At 40.4% G+C, this 18,428-nt stretch overlaps 1 protein-coding gene across 1 annotated transcript in view; it reads right to left on the minus strand.

Moving 5' to 3' along the window:
• Positions 1-8,384: 8,384 nt before the first annotated feature.
• LOC124264738 (la-related protein 4-like) overlaps positions 8,385-18,428 on the minus strand; it is a 63,613-nt gene continuing 53,569 nt past the window's right edge. The window contains exons 13-18 of the mRNA XM_046699509.1: positions 17,766-18,020; positions 17,404-17,452; positions 16,910-17,002; positions 15,515-15,852; positions 15,050-15,173; positions 8,385-14,497 (exon numbers count right to left, since the gene is read on the minus strand). Of these exons, the coding sequence (XP_046555465.1) occupies positions 14,129-14,497; positions 15,050-15,173; positions 15,515-15,852; positions 16,910-17,002; positions 17,404-17,452; positions 17,766-18,020 (1,228 nt within the window). The 3' untranslated portion in view covers positions 8,385-14,128. The remainder of the gene's footprint in view (positions 14,498-15,049; positions 15,174-15,514; positions 15,853-16,909; positions 17,003-17,403; positions 17,453-17,765; positions 18,021-18,428) is intronic.

An 18,428-nucleotide genomic window follows, 5' to 3' on the forward strand; every position in this document is an offset into this window, starting at 1 on the left:
GTCAACATTTGAGGTTTCAATGACCTTAGCCAATACGTCTGTGAAGTCAACATCTGTGGTTTCAATGACCTTTACGTCCAATCTGTACGTCAATACGTCTGTGACGTCAACATCTGAGGTTTCAATTGCCTTAGCCAATACGTCAGTGACGTCAACATTTGAGGTTTCAATGACCTTAGCCAATACGTCTGTGAAGTCAACATCTGTGGTTTCAATGACCTTAGCCAATACGTCAGTGACGTCAACATCTGAGGTTTCAATTGACTTAGCCAATACGTCTGTGACGTCAACATCTGAGGTTTCAATTGCCTTAGCCAATACGTCTGTGACGTCAACATCTGTGGTTTCAATGACCTTAGCCAATACGTCAGTGACGTCAACATCTGAGGCACTTGAACGTTTGCAAACACCTTTAGTGTGCATGAACAGATACTGAGTGCGAATGTCTAAACATTTAAGTAAATCTATTAAGCTTTGCATGCAGTGGGTCATGCTAGCGTTTAATTTTTCCTCGAGTATGTGAACACCCCCCTCAAACACAGGTCACTTTATACCAGCCAATCATTAGGGAATACAACGATGTCTCTCCACCAGTGCACTGACATGGCTGCCCAAGCCGGCAGCCTTTCAGTCAAATAATTCAAGGCCAAATAATAAATTTTGAAAGCATGATGCAAAATCGGTATGATGAATTGTTCAACAAATATAATTAATCACTGCCACATTTTCTCGGAAAATAACGATCGCCAGTGACATATGTCCCAAACCTGGACTCACAATTCCGAGTCAATCTCAATGTAAATTACATTTAACGATTGTCACGTTGGTTCATTTGAATATATCTGCAAACACATATCCTTCAATTGTCTCAGTGGCATCTGTCAGGAGCAGGTTGGTAACGAGGAGCACCTGCTTACACTGTGGTTCAGGGTAGCCAAAGTCCACATCTAAGCATGGTGATAGTCGGTGACACGGCAGAGTAGGATTAACTCTTGTCCCTTGTAAACTGCATGAATGAGTAAAATAAGGGGTGGCCAACCCGTACTCTTTCCTAACATATGGTCCCTGGAAAGATCAAATGACCCCGGCCATTCGTTTTTATAGTTAGCAACCATTAAGAAAACATTGTCCTTTATATTTTTCATGAGGAATTGTTATCAGAGCCGTTTCCTTGTCTTAACCGAGCCAGTATTTCCCCTCCTCACTGGTAGTCTCAGCTTTTCATGAAGCTCCACATAACGTCATCATCATTCATGGGGTATACGAAATACGAGCCATCTGTGTGATGAGCCAGGGAAAGTGGGCAGTGTTTAAGGATTTCCAGTGATATTGCTGAAATATTGCTGGAAGCGGCGTAAAAACCTTACCTACCCTCTAATCATGTGATGTTGGTGGTGGTGGTTGGTTGTTTAACGCCGCACTCAGCAATAGTCCAGCTATATTGCGGTGGTCTATAAATAATCGAGTCTGGACCAGACAACCCAGTGATCAACAGCATGAACATCGATCTACGCAATTGGGATACGATGACATGTGTCAACCAAGTCAACGAACCTGACCACCCGATCCCGTTAGTTGCCTCTTACGACAAGCGTGGGTTACTGAGGATCAAGTCTAACCCGGATCTTCTCCGGCCCTCTAGTCAGGTGGGCTGGGCTGTATCCTGATGATCACAACTAATCACTGCATATGGGTTGAAACATAGGCACGGGTCAGCTTCAGATCCGTTCTATTCAAGGAGAACCTGAGACAGGATTGTTTCCTAAGTTAGGGACCGTTGTTATTTTGAGACAGGATTGTTTCCTAAGTTAGAGAGACCGTTGTTATTTTAGAGAGAGAGAGAGAGAGAGAGAGAGAGAGAGAGAGAGAGAGAGAGAGAGAGAGAGAGAGAATTTTTTTTGTACATTATGCGGGTGGGGGGGCACTTACTTTGTACATAAATTTTAGGGGGGTCATTCACATTGTACATGCTTCTCCACAGAAAGAACGGCAAACTAGATATACCGGTCCTCAAAAAGGCGTGAAATTATTGACAGATATCTCCAAGTGCTTCTGGCTACATATCCGTTCATTTTACTGCTGATATCAGCACTTATCACTATTCCAAATATCTTTGATTCACTTTAAGATATCTACAATTCAGTACAAGAGAGTTCTTGAGTACAGATGTCCTCTATTTGACTCAGAATGACCTTGAAGAAACATACACGTGTGTGACAGAATGAGGAGAGATGACGGTAAAGAAACATACACGTGTGTGACAGAATGAGGAGAGATGACGGTGAAGAAACATACACGTGTGTGACAGAATGAGGAGAGATGACGGTGAAGAAACATACACGTGTGTGACAGAATGAGGAGAGATGACGCTGAAGAAACATACACGTGGGTGACAGAATGAGGAGAGATGACGGTGAAGAAACAAACACGTGTGACAGAACACGGTGAAGTGACAGAATGAGGAGATGACGGTGAAGAAACATACACGTGTCACAGAATGAGGAGAGATGACGGTGAAGAAACATACACGTGTGTGACAGAATGAGGAGATGACGGTGAGAAGAACACGTGTGGATCTTCGGCGTGGTGAACGACTGCTTGTAGGCTGCAACGTGTGTGTCTGTGAAACAGGCTGAGGAAACATGACAATGGTGCAAGATGCACGTGTGTGTCTGTGAAACAGGCTGAGGAGACATGACAATGGTGCAAGATGCACGTGTGCGTAAAACATAGTAATTGACGTGACATCGGTGCAGGATACCCGTGTGTGTAAAACTGGCTGAGGAGACATAACATCGGTGCAACATGCACGTATGTGTAGAACAGGGTGGGGAAGTATGGCACTGATGTACCGTATACGTGTGGCTGACTGGGTGTGTTTCTTGACATTCACTCCAGAGTCTATAAAACCGTCTTCAGCATAAACCAGTTACTGCAACTTCCAAGAATCGTCTCAAGGGGATGATTGTGTCGTGAATAAACTTGTCTTTCGGTAAGGACTGAATAATGACATGATTATTCAGAAATCCCACAATCCCTGAAGAAGATGGGGCAACATCTAGCGTCTCGGACAGTCTGACATGAATTTCTATACACCATACACCTATACACTATATACCAATCTGTTCCTGACTTCCCTAAATAAATTGTCTATTTCTCGCAGGTTATTGACTCCAGAAAAGGAGAAACATTGCATCTGTGTTGCAAAAAACATTACTTGGTTAGACTGACTGACTGACTGACTGAGTTTGGTTTTACACCGCTTTTAGCAATATTCCAGCAATATCACGGCGGGGGACACCAGAAATGGGCTTCACTCATTTTACCCATGTGGGGATTCGAACCCGGGTCTTCGGCGTGACGAGCCAACGCTTTAACCACTAGACTACCCCACCGCCCCTACTCGGTTAGAGGTGAGGTGAGGTGAGGTAAAATTGGGCTTAACGTCGTGCTTGAGAATATTTCGCTCATATGTGCATGCGTGTGTATGTGTATATGCGGCTGCTTGTACTAGCCCAGACTTAAGCTGCTTTTATAGTGTAGCCCACTGAGATACCATGCCGCAGTGAAGCATGAATACCCCACTCAGACACATTATACTGACTCCGAGCCGACCAGTCCTTGTTGTACTCATTAAAGAACCACTAAACTTTGTTTTTTGTTACTCTTTTAACCATTACATATGAAAGATTTGTGGTTAGTCTTATGCGGAACACCAAATTTATTCTTTAAAAACTTGTGGTTAATTAATACCGAGCGATTAAAAGTGGCCAAAAAGTCGCCTGCTTCCCTCTCGCCCGCCAACGAAACCACAGACAGGTTACGTAACTCTGTCGCCAGAGCACTGCAGTGACGTCATATGAGGAACGATTTTCAGTTAGTTGTATAGAAAGTGTGTAGCACGCTCATCATTTTGATGATTTCTCGACATGAACGACGACATGCCGAATCGTTGCTTTGTCGTCAATTGATCCTAGGGGTCGGGTGATGGTGTCACCATGCACAGATTTCCACAGGACCCCGCAGTTCGTGCTAAATGGGTTATGTTTGTGAGTGCGAAGAGAGCGTTGTGGAAGCCTGAAACGATATCTTACTTGTGTTCAGATCGCTTCACGGAAGTTAAAGAATCAAAACTACTTACTAGTTATAGTAAAATATGTATATGATTGATGACCATAAAGATTTTCCATAACACAACTTGTAACATAACGATTTCTTCCTCGGAAGTGAGGTTGTGGTCGAAGTAACAATAATATTGTAAGTAGTATTATATTGACACCCACCTCGCTGCCAGGAGAGAAATTGTTATGTTATACGCTATGTCATGCAAAATCCTATTGGCCATCAATCAAATATATTTTACTACCAGTAGAAAGTAGTTTTGATTTTGTAACTCAGTGAAAACAAACCTAAATAGCATTTATCCACAGACTGGCGGATGTTCCCGACAGAAGCGCCGCCATTTTGAAAATCGTAAAGTCTGTTAGAATTAATGAGATTATAGTTTGTTTTCATCAAGGTTAGAAAATCAAAACTACTTTCTACTCGTAGTTAAATATGTATTGGAATTATAACCAAAAGGATTTTGCATGACACAACTTATAACATAACGATTTGTTCCACGGAAGCGAGGTGGGGGTCGAAGTCACAATACTGCGCGATAAATTTCTTGCTACATTCACATGGTTAATGTCCACTCACCAGTATGTAGATACTAGTCAATGCGTCTTTATATTTGGTCTTATAATCCTAATTAGTTTATTATCATACTTTTATGCATTTGAAACTAAATAAAAAGCTGACGATCTGCTGATACTTATAGTGAATTTATAACAGAACTGTAATATCTAGACATTTTATAGTTTGCCAATGTGAATCATAATTCGCACACACACCCTAGTGTATGTTGTCTGTCTCATTACACTTCACGGCGAAAACAATGATTCTGTTGAATGCTACGACAAATGAATAAAAACAAAATGCAAATATTAAAATTAAAACAGATTAAAGTTATAGGAACAATATCAGGCCATTACCTTGTTTTGAGGAATGTATCCATCAATATCCACAAAACTGTTCCAAATGATGTGAAGACGGTGAAGAACCCGGATCTTCGGCGTGGCGAACGAATGCTTGTAGGCTGCAACGTGTGTGTCTGTGAAACAGGCTGAGGAGACATGACAATGGTGCAAGATGCACGTGTGTATCTGTGAAACAGGCTGAGGAGACATGACAATGGTGCAAGATGCACGTGTGTGTCTGTGAAACAGGCTGAGGAGACATGACAATGGTGCAAGATGCACGTGTGTGTCTGTGAAACAGGCTGAGGAGACATGACAATGGTGCAAGATGCACGTGTGTGTCTGTGAAACAGGCTGAGGAGACATGACAATGGTGCAAGATGCACGTGTGCGTAAAACATAGTAATTGACGTGACATCGGTGCAGGATACCCGTGTGTGTAAAACTGGCTGAGGAGACATAACATCGGTGCAACATGCACGTATGTGTAGAACAGGGTGGGGAAGTATGGCACTGATGTACCGTATACGTGTGGCTGACTGGGTGTGTTTCTTGACATTCACTCCAGAGTCTATAAAACCGTCTTCAGCATAAACCAGTTACTGCAACTTCCAAGAATCGTCTCAAGGGGATGATTGTGTCGTGAATAAACTTGTCTTTCGGTAAGGACTGAATAATGACATGATTATTCAGAAATCCCACAATCCCTGAAGAAGATGGGGCAACATCTAGCGTCTCGGACAGTCTGACATGAATTTCTATACACCATACACCTATACACTATATACCAATCTGTTCCTGACTTCCCTAAATAAATTGTCTATTTCTCGCAGGTTATTGACTCCAGAAAAGGAGAAACATTGCATCTGTGTTGCAAAAAACATTACTTGGTTAGACTGACTGACTGACTGACTGAGTTTGGTTTTACACCGCTTTTAGCAATATTCCAGCAATATCACGGCGGGGGACACCAGAAATGGGCTTCACTCATTTTACCCATGTGGGGATTCGAACCCGGGTCTTCGGCGTGACGAGCCAACGCTTTAACCACTAGACTACCCCACCGCCCCTACTCGGTTAGAGGTGAGGTGAGGTGAAATTGGGCTTAACGTCGTGCTTGAGAATATTTCGCTCATATGTGCATGCGTGTGTATGTGTATATGCGGCTGCTTGTACTAGCCCAGACTTAAGCTGCTTTTATAGTGCTAGCCCACTGAGATACCATGCCGCAGTGAAGCATGAATACCCCACTCAGACACATTATACTGACTCCGAGCCGACCAGTCCTTGTTGTACTCATTAATGCTGAGCGCCAGGCAAGGACCAACAAGTACCATATTTTAACGTCTTTTGGTATGACGCGGTCGGGGATCGAACCCGCGACCTTCCGCTCTCCGGCCGGACGCTCTAACCACTACACCACGGAGGCGGTCCTACTCGGTTCGAGATTGTGTAGATCCATGAGAATGTATCTCAGTAAACCGGTCGCTTCTATCGGCTCACATACAAAAGCCTTTCAAGGGCAACGTCCATCACATCAAGCCACTAAAATCTCGACTTATAATAGCAAATCACAAGCGTCCGAAATATTTATATATCAAGAATGCAGCTCACGGCTTGCTATATATCTACATGAAGATATGTTGATACTATGCATTTGAGGCCAGCCAGTTCTGGCGCAATCTCCATTAAAATCCAGGTAAGAATAGGTCCCCAGGATTGTACGGCTCGTCAGAAGACGAACCTCCATCATCTCGTTCCTTTGTGATTTAAATACCACATACCGGTACTGCCAAGACTAACGCTTAGACTCTGAACACAGAATTTTTTTTAGCAACAAATAAACCCATTTAAATTGAAAAGGAACCCCAGGGAGGCACGAGATTCAGAACCTGAGGAAATCTAGACTTTAGCATTGCAGGGAAGGCTGGGTGCAGTAGGGAAAATGATGTGGTTTAGGGACTGTGAGACGAGTACTGCTTATTCCAGCATATAACTAGACGACTTTGCACTATACCAATGTAAGCATTGGCTGGAATACGAGTTAATTTCTATGAACCAGATACTGCCAGGTTGGTTATCTCCCATTTGACAGACACCCAATTGGCAGACACTGAACTAGAAGGCTAATTAGGGTAACACCTACGGGTATAATGGAACAGTCCACTGTCTAGTGAGTAGAGCAGGGTGAGCCTGAAACAGGCTTGTTACTGAGAAGTTTGATTGTGGGTAAATAGAACTTTGTTGTGATTAAATGATAAATGATATCTCTTCTCAAAATTGATTTTACTATCAATTACTATCGAATATAAAAACAGGTTTGTCACTATGGGTTTGATTGTGTTTATTGATAGAAAAGCCCCACCCCAATAATAATATGTAAAACAGAAGTTAATTGAGAAAACGTTTTGTTGGAGAGATATAGATATGTACATATTTGAAAACTTTCTGATTTGCAGTAAATGAGACACCTGCATTGCCATGTAAGATACGATTAATACCAATCAGTGTTCTAATTTAAACAATACTTTCAAACTGTTCAAATTAGTCTTTTCATCCATCTTTCAAAATAAATAATATAGCTTCAGTTTGTTCCTGTGTTTTTATTTGGACTATTCCATTATAATGTGTAGGTAACAGGTAGTAGATAATCTGTTCACTGAACCGTAAATGTTGTTTTAAGGTGTATGCGAACTGGCTGTCTGCGTAATGGGAGGACACCGCCAGGCTCGGTGACTTCGCTGATTGCGTTGCGATTACTTTCATCCTGCAGTTGCACACTTGTGCTATTGCTTACTGCGGCGTTAAACAATACGTCAATGAAACAGTTTCGTGAACGCAACACAATCACTGGTCGATAAATTAGCAATCTGTAACATCTGTGTGCGTTTATTTACAAAAGCGGAATGGACAGTTGAGTGTTGGTTTATACTTAAAAAACAAACGTCAAGTGATCACGTTCCCATTTATGTGATAAATCGTAAGTACAGAGCTCCCTCAAACGCTGTTGTCTTGAACACGTACACTGTCGTGGTGTTCAATTTGGATTTCGATGAACCTAACAGGTTTTCTTATGTGTTAAGAGTGTGCCGAAGAAGCCTTTAGAGCGGATAGGAATGTCCTTATTTTATCACCCAAATGACTTTCAAAGTTCATCAACGTCAAGACAGTCTCCCATGTCAGTGTGCAGTTCAGAGATCGATCAATCTATTTCGTCACATTAAGTTTCAGAAAAGATAACAGCTGCCATGTTCAAACTCGTTAACATCCGGAGCCTAAGGACGAACAGCTACTGTTCGCTGAATATATGTGTTCGCCTCACTAATAATGATATCCTGAAACAACAGACAAGCCAACAACAGGTGACAAAGATAGAGCTTTATTCTTCTTCCTCTATATTCCAATCATGTGGTAATAAATTAACAAATCAGACTGCAGGAGAGATAGAGAGATAGAGCAGAGAGGAGGAGGGGGACAGTTATTAATGCCACTGGGGTTAAAGTATCCTTGCCATCACAAACCAGTGGAACAGTTGCCTCCCCTTGATTAGTCTCCAGCCTGTAGAAACCTTTTGGTGAAATGTGACACAAATGAATCAATCCCAAAGTTTTCCATCTCTACCAATCCCACATTAAGTAGATGTAATCAACAGGAAGCAAGCAGGTTTCTGTAGGTTCATTGTCAATGGTGTAGGTGCAGATTATGCAATTTATGATAACAAACCATAAGACAACCCTTCCACTGGTTTAGGATAACATATTGAACATTTTGTATCTGGATTAAAACTAAGAAAGTACTCATTTTAACTCAATTCAAAATCACAATTACCACAAGTACATCCACCTTTACCAATTATAGTTCAGAAGATTGTATCCGAAATAGAATAAACCTGCTGGCAATACAGAGCAATTACTCGTATGCCAACCACATTTCAATGTGAAACTACACCCAATACACACAAGGTAAACGTCCATCTTTGGTTTTATGATGATTTCAATGGTTTAACGTCAGATGTAGCTGCAGTCTCTTCTAGTATCTGAGCAGTCCAGTAAGGTAACGTATGATTCAAAGCTTCAAAACAAGCACAAATGAAATCAAGACCGCAGTATGAATGGTGCTGTAACATTAATGTACCGGTAATACTTGTGGGGACCTGGCAAGAGGTTCATTTTGCAATGGTGTAGTTGAGGCACAGTTATTAAAGAACACAACAGGATCAACTCTCTATGACAAGATGACACAACATGTGCAATAAATAGCGACAATGGTGCATATACGCTGAAGACACTTGTCTTGCATGATTTACAATGTTGAAATGAAATACCTTGGGAGATGTGAATCGAATGTATGGCAACTTAGAGAAAGCATGAGCAGGTCTAAATGTTGGGTCCAGTCATTAATGGTGTCCCTCTCAACGATATGTGCAGCCTAAATTGAACCAAGTGGCTGAATGGCAGATGCACTGATGCACATTCATCAACCTCACAACACTGATAATGGTTTACATGGAAACAGCCACACTTTGTTTTATGTACACAATATGCTAGTCCAATACATGGTGCTTGTTTTGAAGCTTTAGGCTAAGAGAGAGTTCTGAGTCACCTGCCGACCAACTAACCATAGCAACACTCGTAAGATCACTCCAGCACACCAAGACTCCAAATTCTACCATGCAGAATCAGAACCCTCTGGCAGAAAGTTTATTTCCTAATGCTGGAAATGTTCAGGAACAGGGATAGAAACAAGTTAAACCCATTCATAATAAACACCCAAAATATTCAGTTTTCAATCTGTTGATTGCAGAGTCAGGCAAAAAAAAAAGTCCATGATTGATGACAGACAAAGTATCAATGTGACATCCAATGTTGTACACCGATTCCTCTCCCACACCCTGTTTCCTCACACGGTGCATGCACATTGTGATGACTGGAATAAGTGTTGCATCTTTAGAACTCAGTCAATTCTCTGAAATCAATTTGTAGTATATAATATATAGTTTTACCATACATGTCATTATGTACACAATAAGCCTTCTGAATACAGGCCCCTATTGGCAGTCTGCCTACTGGAGAAATCAAACACAGGAAAATAGTCAATCTTACGTGAACATGCGAACCAATTTTTACACTTATTCCTTATTTTGTGTGTATTTTAGAGGAAGGACTTAGTTGAGCACATGCAAATCGACATTAACAGCTTCCCACCAATAGAAATAAAAAGTAACAAAAAATTAAAAAGCAAACGTTACTCTGGTGCCCAATTACAATGCCTGTCAGTAGTCATGTTCAGCCAGTCAGAAGCAGAACCATACAAGCCATTAATCATCAAATAACATCAACATTCAAACAGTACAATCCTTGTGGATCAAACAACTAGAAAGCCAGTATGTACAATCAATTAACTTACTGGGGGGAATTACTGGGCCTCACCAAACATAGGGCCTAACACTGATCAAATTAATAAATTAATCATACATACTTGAAAACCTAGCAGAAACTAGCATCAGTGATGATCTCTGACCATTGTATGAATATCAAAAGTAAAGAAAATAATCTCTGAATGTTTGGTTTCTTGCGAGTGTGGCATCTGATTACGAGAGACAGGCCATCTCCTAGACTGGGTGCAAACTCACATCACAGCAAAGCTACTTCCACTACCTATGCACAGCTGAAGGATCAACATTTTCTGCAATTGAGTCCACCTGATTGACAAGTTCATTTACCAAAAACACAATCCTCATAAACAGAGTATTCACAGAACTTTGGAAACTTGATTCAAGTCAAAATTGTTAAGTTGCTAACAGCTTTTCAGCATGAATTGTAAACAATGATTCCTGCTTTGCTCATTTGTGGTTTGTCATCCCCAGCCTAAGTGGTGTTTCTATGGGTAGGAGAATGTGGCAGGCATTGCTGCACACACACAATCTACCAGAGATGCAGTGCCTACCACTTGGCTATTGGAAACAGAATCCTCATAACTAACAGTAGTAGCAACAACTATATTAAATGCTAAAACATTCACAATCAACTAGCTACATTCAGTTCAACAGTTTCTTCATTATATATATTTATATATATTTACACTTGAACATATACACATTTTCACCTTTCCCTCCCGGTATATTATGTACATGATTATGAGGACGCCACTGGACAGGTTTCCATGGGAACAGACAAGGGAAAAGTTTTATATGTGAGCCACAAAGCACAAAACTTGAGGTTTTTAACTTTTCCTGAATCTGCCGAGTTTGAATGAAGGTATGGAAGTAGTAGGGGGCTCCACATTCTGTACACCATACACACCAAGCTCATGCACAGTCAGGGAGACAAGCGACATACAGATATCCAGAAATACCTAGTTATATATAATATAATATATGTATTTATATATATCACAATAATGATTCACAAGAGATCCCTTGCGCGCCTGAATTTATGAAATGATTCAACAAATGTTATGGAATACGAAATCTCAAGCCATCACGTTTGAAGGATGAAGCCCGGCCATCAATCTGTGACATGGCGACATGCACTTTCATCTTAGCACCTTTGGGATGTGTCTTTGAATTTGTGGTAACCATGGTAACCAACCTGTTCAAATATGAATCAAAACAGGCAACAGAAAACATGTAAGTCACAATACTAAACCAATGTTGATATAAAGCCCAAAACAAAACATGCTCCCATCACTGATTGTAAATCCATTCATTATTATCAACGACACACATTTGAAGTATATTAACCCTCTCACCATCAAATATCTCCATCTGATTTCACTAGATGGCTAGTCTGGTGGAAAGAAGGTTAATATTATTCGGGAAATCTTCCATTAACTTTTCACCACAACACAATCAATGATCTTCAATCTTGTAAGAGTTGGAAGAATGACCCTGTACTGATGTGGTCTGATGTAACTGTTATGCAAGCACTTTACAGCATGGTAATCCCCAATCACCTTAACAAGCTGGCCATTTATACAGAAATATTACGACAATACTCACACACACACACACACACACACACACACACATCCATTCATCCATCTGGGCCACCATTTCCCTTATACTCCACAGGCAGCTGTCGGATGTACTAAACATAGGTCATGGGTTTAAATTCTCAATCACTAAAAATTTACTCCATGAGAAATAGTACCAAGTTTATGGAGAGTGATACTGCCAAGACACCTGTGAATGTGTACATACAGATGAGTCTCTTAAATACATTTTCTGGAGTATCTACAACACAAAGTGGTTAAAAATATGATGGATTTCATATGAGAGATACAATTAAAAATGGAAAATATTTTTTTCATCCTTTTTCCGTTTTTTTTTTTTTTTGTCTTTTTTTTTAATTGATAGTGACAGTTTATGATGATCAGCTTCCCCTATGAAGTCTATGAATCGGAGGACTACTCTAATGGGCACACTAACACACTGGTGATACGCATGATACATGTACATGAGATGACAACGGTGTCTTGACAGGGACCCACTTCATAAACCACAATTCAAGGAACTGTACAGGTTCATTCAAAGTAACAGGTTATTGATGGTTAGAAGAAACTGAATGTCATTTGGTGTAACTTCCATGTGAAGTCAAAAATACATTTGACTTTCACTAGCACTGAGATTTAACAGTTTCAAGAACATCCTTTGTGTAAATTTGTACTTGCAATATGCTTGAAGTTGACTGAATGTTAACAAAACCATCTAAAAAAAATTCAATATGGAGCATAAAACTAAATGGTTGGACCAGATAAATGCATAATCATCTGCAGCCTATTTAAAAATTGATAACATGCTTGAATATCACAATGCAGAATAGGACAATTTCTTGGTATGGTTTTACATCCTGCACAGACACACAAATGAACACCAACACACAGTGACACACCCTCAACAGCTCAACTTTCATTTCAACACACTACACATCACATATAAAACTGTTTCTGCTAGGTCCACTGCCTCTTGCAACAAAGGTCAAAATGCAACCCTCACTTTTAAAAGAAAAACAGGCAATCTTCGAAACACAGCTGTGAAAACGAAACGAAAATCCTAAGTGCTCATAATGATTGGTCCTATGAACTTAAAGGTAGATGATTAACCAAATGAGAAGAATTAACAGACTGAGGCTCTATCAACTACTGACACTATTACTGATTGCAATTTATCCAACAATCCCATTAAGAGCTTCATTCGGTCCATCCCATGGTGTCGAGGAATTGAGACGTCGGCAAGTTCTGTCCAACAAAGAACACCACTCCTGTGGTGAAAACATAACATTCAGTCAAACCCTGACCGTTCATCAAAACAAAAGAAATAAAATGCAAACTTAAATTAGTAAATAATTTGGTTTTTTCTCTCCAAAATAGAAGTCTTTTCCCATTGCACTCAATTTTCAATTGAGATAAGCCAGAATTTCATTCCATCTTGTGTTGATCACTCCCAACACCTGTTCTCCTTCACATTCTTGAATTGAATTCAATCCAGGTTGTCAAGGCAACCTATTTGTCCATTAATCAAGGTCCTTGCAATCACCTGCAAGGGATCCAAGAGGCAGTATTTACTGTACAATTGCCTGGTTTCAAATCCAACTTGTCCAAATCACATCAATACAGTTGCATCTTGACTCAGGAAACCTATTGGTGTAAATAACCATCTTTGGCTACTTTGCATAATATCTGTTCCTCCTTAGTTGCTGTCACCATGTTTCCAATGCACCATCCAGGGAGGGGTTGCCCCAGGTTGCCCTTGGTTGCCCTAGCTTCCTTCTCCTCAACCCAGCAGTGTCAGCTGTATTGCCAATCTCACCTGAAGTGCAACCACTTGGCAGAGTGCTTGCAAGTGCTTGGATGACACCAACCACTGGGGCAAGAGACAAGTCAACCACTGCCTAATAAACATCACAAACTTGAAGCCATGAAAGATCAATGCTATCATGAATACTTGCAACTCCTTGCACTGGTACCGCCGATGATAGTATCAATGATGAAGAACCCCTCCCATAAACACAAATCCATCAATACTTATTTCCACTATACACCACAGAGTGGCTAGCTCCCCATGATGACAATTGCCAAGTTAGTTTTAAGACTAGTGTTGCATGTTATCATTTGGCTGCCACTTTAATGTCCCTCTCACTGCGGTCTCGCCGCCGATCCCGCCTTTCTCGGTTTTCCTTTGCTCTCCGCTGTGGCCTCTGCTCCTTGGGCTCAAAGTCCTTTCTCACATTATCTTTCATCTGTGGCTGTCGGGCAGATGCCGAGGCCACTTTAACAGTTTGTGTTTGCTCGCGCAATGTTTGGCCGTTCTTGGCACTTGTGACTGCAGTTGCAACTGGGGGTGGGGACTGTTGAGGGGAGGTGTTGTTGTCCTCTTTCGTCTTCTCTCCACCGTTGCCATCTGTGTCCCGTTTCCGCTGTACCATCTGGGCGTAGCTCAGTTTCACTCCTGGAGGCAGATTGGGTTTGTCCTCCTGCTGACAACAACGCAAGGATGGTTAACATGCATCAACGGCTTTGCAACATTCTAACTTACTTTGTAACTGGACATGACTAATGCAATATTGCCAATGTATCACCGAGTCCTGTACATAATGTAACTGATAGCACGCGCTACATCCAAGCCTTCAGGGCAAAGACACCAAACATTAAGCCAAATCACAGAACCTGTTTTGCAATTCTCTTTTTATCATGGGATACTTGAAACCTTTTCTTTCTTTCAGGAGAATGAGTAGGTTCAGAATATATCTTTTGCATTATTCCAACAATAGCTCCACACTAGAAAATTGCTTCAAGTATATTATCCACCTGATCACTTAAACCTGCATCTGACATGACAAACATGTAATTAAATGCACACCCAATTACAATAATGAAAGAGAATGAAGCTATTTTTACATCAGTTATCAATTTCTTCACTAAATTGTACCTTGTTCGTGGCTCACATGAGCAAATGTAACCGAAGACTACGCACGAATTAACCTCACACGTAAGATTTAAAGCAGGGAAGGGGAGGGAGAGTTACTTACCAAGAGAACGGATACACTAGATGTTGTAGGTTTTGATTGGCTAGAGACAACAACAGAGGCCTGTTTGGTGACTGTTGGCTCGGGAGCAGGTTTGGTTTCTGCTGTACTTGCAGCTTTACTTGATCTGAAACATTATCAAAATAGGAATCTCACAACTTTCTATAACACGTGAACAAGAAAGACAATCATTTCTGTAAACGTAAGTATTTGCAGCTTGAAAATTCACTTATCTGTGCAGCCTAATGCTGGCTTGGCAATAACATCTGTATCCTGGATGTGGTCATTCAACTAGCTGTTAGCAATGTTACAGCTGAGTGTCCAACCTTAAGGTAGCCTGAAGTCATGTTCATTAAGAAAAACACATTGTTTGGTTACAGGGATTAATTACTTCGCGGAAGATTTACCATAACAATCAGAATACATCAGCAACAATAATTCTCCCCTTCATCTCGAACTGGAACTCACTTTTGCTGGTAAACAGGTTCCGCTGTAACTGCAACTGTTGCTGTTGCTGTTGTAACCGGGACTGCTGTTGGTTCCAGCACTTCCTTGACAGCAGGTGTGATAGGAGCTACAACTGGGGCTGGGGGTGGTGGAACAACAGTGGGGGACGGCGGCGAGGCTACAGGTTGTGGTGGAGGGGATGCAACCCTGGAGGCAGTGTGCTGGGAGGATGGAGGTGCTGTTGACTGTGGCTGTTGAACTGATTTTGTTGTACTAGGTTCGCGAACTTGAAGTCGAGCTGTGCCCTTTACAACATCAGACAACTTGCTTTCATAATTTTCACTAGATGCAGCATTGTTCTGAAATATGAAAGACTAACTTTTAACACATTAACACTTCATAGAAAGTCTGTATACTTCATCAACAGGACTACTCCCAAACTATAATAGTTTCAGCAACTCAAAGTATTTCAGCTCATAAAGACGTTTACTTCATAACCTAGAAAAAATACTAACAGAAAATATTCAACCAAGCCTTAGATAGAAGCTAAAATTCAAGCTATCTGCATGTTTACCAGTCATTAAAAAAAGCATCATCGGGAGATAAAATTTCCCCTCAGATATGGAGATTGTCACCTTTGTTAATGGATATATTCAGTTAAGTGAAGAAAAGAAAAAATAATTCTTTTCAGTGTTGTTTAAACATAAAAAAATAATTAAAAAATAATTAAAATAATAATCAAAAGCACCAAATCTTGAAGAAAAAATAATGCTCTTCAGTATTTTTAAATATTCCAAAACATCAAACACTAGACTCATCTGTACATCAAATTTCATCAAGAAATATTCAACGGTTTTACAGCCCTTCATTCATTTGGAATTTTCAAAGTAAATTATAATCATACTTGACAAAATGTGAATTTATGTATTAAACATTGCACGGCACCTTTGCAATAAACAAAGAAGCCATTACCCAAATCTGAAAACAATCCACCAAACCGGTTGAACAAATTTCATGTGGGAATTTTACCAGAGTTCAATCAATTTAAATCGATAATTTTCTAAGAACTAATAAATGTTTGCACTGCACATCTCATATAGATATGGAAGGTGATCCCCAATTTGAACCAATCCATTACAATGTCTTCAAGTAATAGGTTGAATAAAAATGTATTTTTACAAAGGTTCTTGATATAAAGGCATATAGAAGTTGGTATTCTAGTATAAGACAAAATATTATGGATGTCAACTCTTGTTTATTCTATACACAACGTTTCTGGGCTTTACCTTGCCCCTTAGTCAGGTGAATGATATTTTATAATATTTTTATAAAGTTCAAAATATGAAAATTCATGTACTCTTTTGCAAAAATTAGAAATATCAGACAACCCCTAATGGAATTAACTTAAGAACTTACTAGAGAGCCTGGTAAAGGCGGGAATGACGTAGACTCTAACTCAAACTGGGGCTCAAGGCGCCCATCTCGACCAGGCATGGAAGGATTTTGCCGCTGGAACAATATTTGGGTAAATTAGTGGTCAAAACACAAGTTCAACGCCACATAAAACAGTTTTCCAGTAACATCACAGGCTGCTTTCACCATTCCGGTGAAACACAAACATCTGTACAGCGCTGACAAACTTAGAAACATCACCAAGGTAAACCATGATATGACCCCCACAAGGATGGCTTTCTCAAATGCCTACAAAATGTAACTCGGCACAGTGAACTGCAGCAGCTCAGACATCTGGACAATACATGCCCCCAATTAAATCTTGAGAAACAGCAAATAACACCTCGTGTCAAGATCACATTAGAAACACCTGAGTGTTTGAATATAATAAGTTATGCAAGAAAACCAGGAAGGAGAAAAAAATTTGGACAAGTCCACATCAATTTTGTAATACTCACAGAATTCTTAGCACCCTCTTCACCCCTTCTTCCTCTTTTATAACTTTTTCTGAAAGAGAACAGCCTTGTTAATTTTCTCATGTCTTCAGGGATCCATTTCAATGACACATCTCCAGTTCACATTCATCAATTCTATTATTCAAGATTCAAGTGAACATCTTATACCTCTCAACACCAAATCATTAAATCGTCTAATAAAAATGAGTGAGTGAGTGAGTTAATATTCAACGTCTCATCGGCAATATCTCAGCCATATCGTGACGATTAATAAAAATGATATTACACAGAAGGTCGTGTAGTATCCTCTATATACATGTGTTCCTTGGGGCCCATTAAATGTGCAACCCTCAAAAACCACGTACCTTTGAGGGACCATGTCAGATTTATTATTTTGAGTAAGGTTTGCATTGGCATCCACTCCATGTGGCTGGACTGAGGCGTTGACCATATGAGAACTGCCTCCCATATCTCCACGACGTGTAAAGCTTGAGATCTGGGCACTGTCAAGGTTACGGGGACTCGTTCGAGGGGCAGACACTGGGTGGCGCTCATTCGTCATTCGGCCATCCGAGTTGTTCCGTTCCTGTACCGATGACCGATGTGTTTTCATATTTCTGCTGAACAAACCCATTAAGAAAAGTGAGCAAGTTTATTATCATTATGCACATTTACGAAAGAAGAGAACTACCTTCCTGCTCGCACTAACCTCATAATACAAAGGTCTTGACTTAACTCTGCAAAACATCCACATTAACAACCCTTTCAACATACTGCAAGATGCAACCATATATTTTTGTCTTCATAGACAACAGCGTTTCAAATGTTTTCTTGCTCTGTCTAACCCTCACAAAGTTCACTCACCACTGATTTGTGAATAAACTCACTACAACTGTGATTTATTTACCATACCACATCACCATACATAATATGCCATGCGCGACATTCAACAACTTTTACTCTAAGATCATTAGTTTTGTTTTTTTTGTGTAAGTTTTAATGGCAAAAACACCATTTATTTATGTGAC

Source organism: Haliotis rubra, unplaced genomic scaffold (genome assembly GCF_003918875.1).
Source record: "Haliotis rubra isolate DU_JTF1 unplaced genomic scaffold, ASM391887v1 Scf94, whole genome shotgun sequence".
In the NCBI taxonomy this organism is placed as follows: domain Eukaryota; kingdom Metazoa; phylum Mollusca; class Gastropoda; order Lepetellida; family Haliotidae; genus Haliotis; species Haliotis rubra.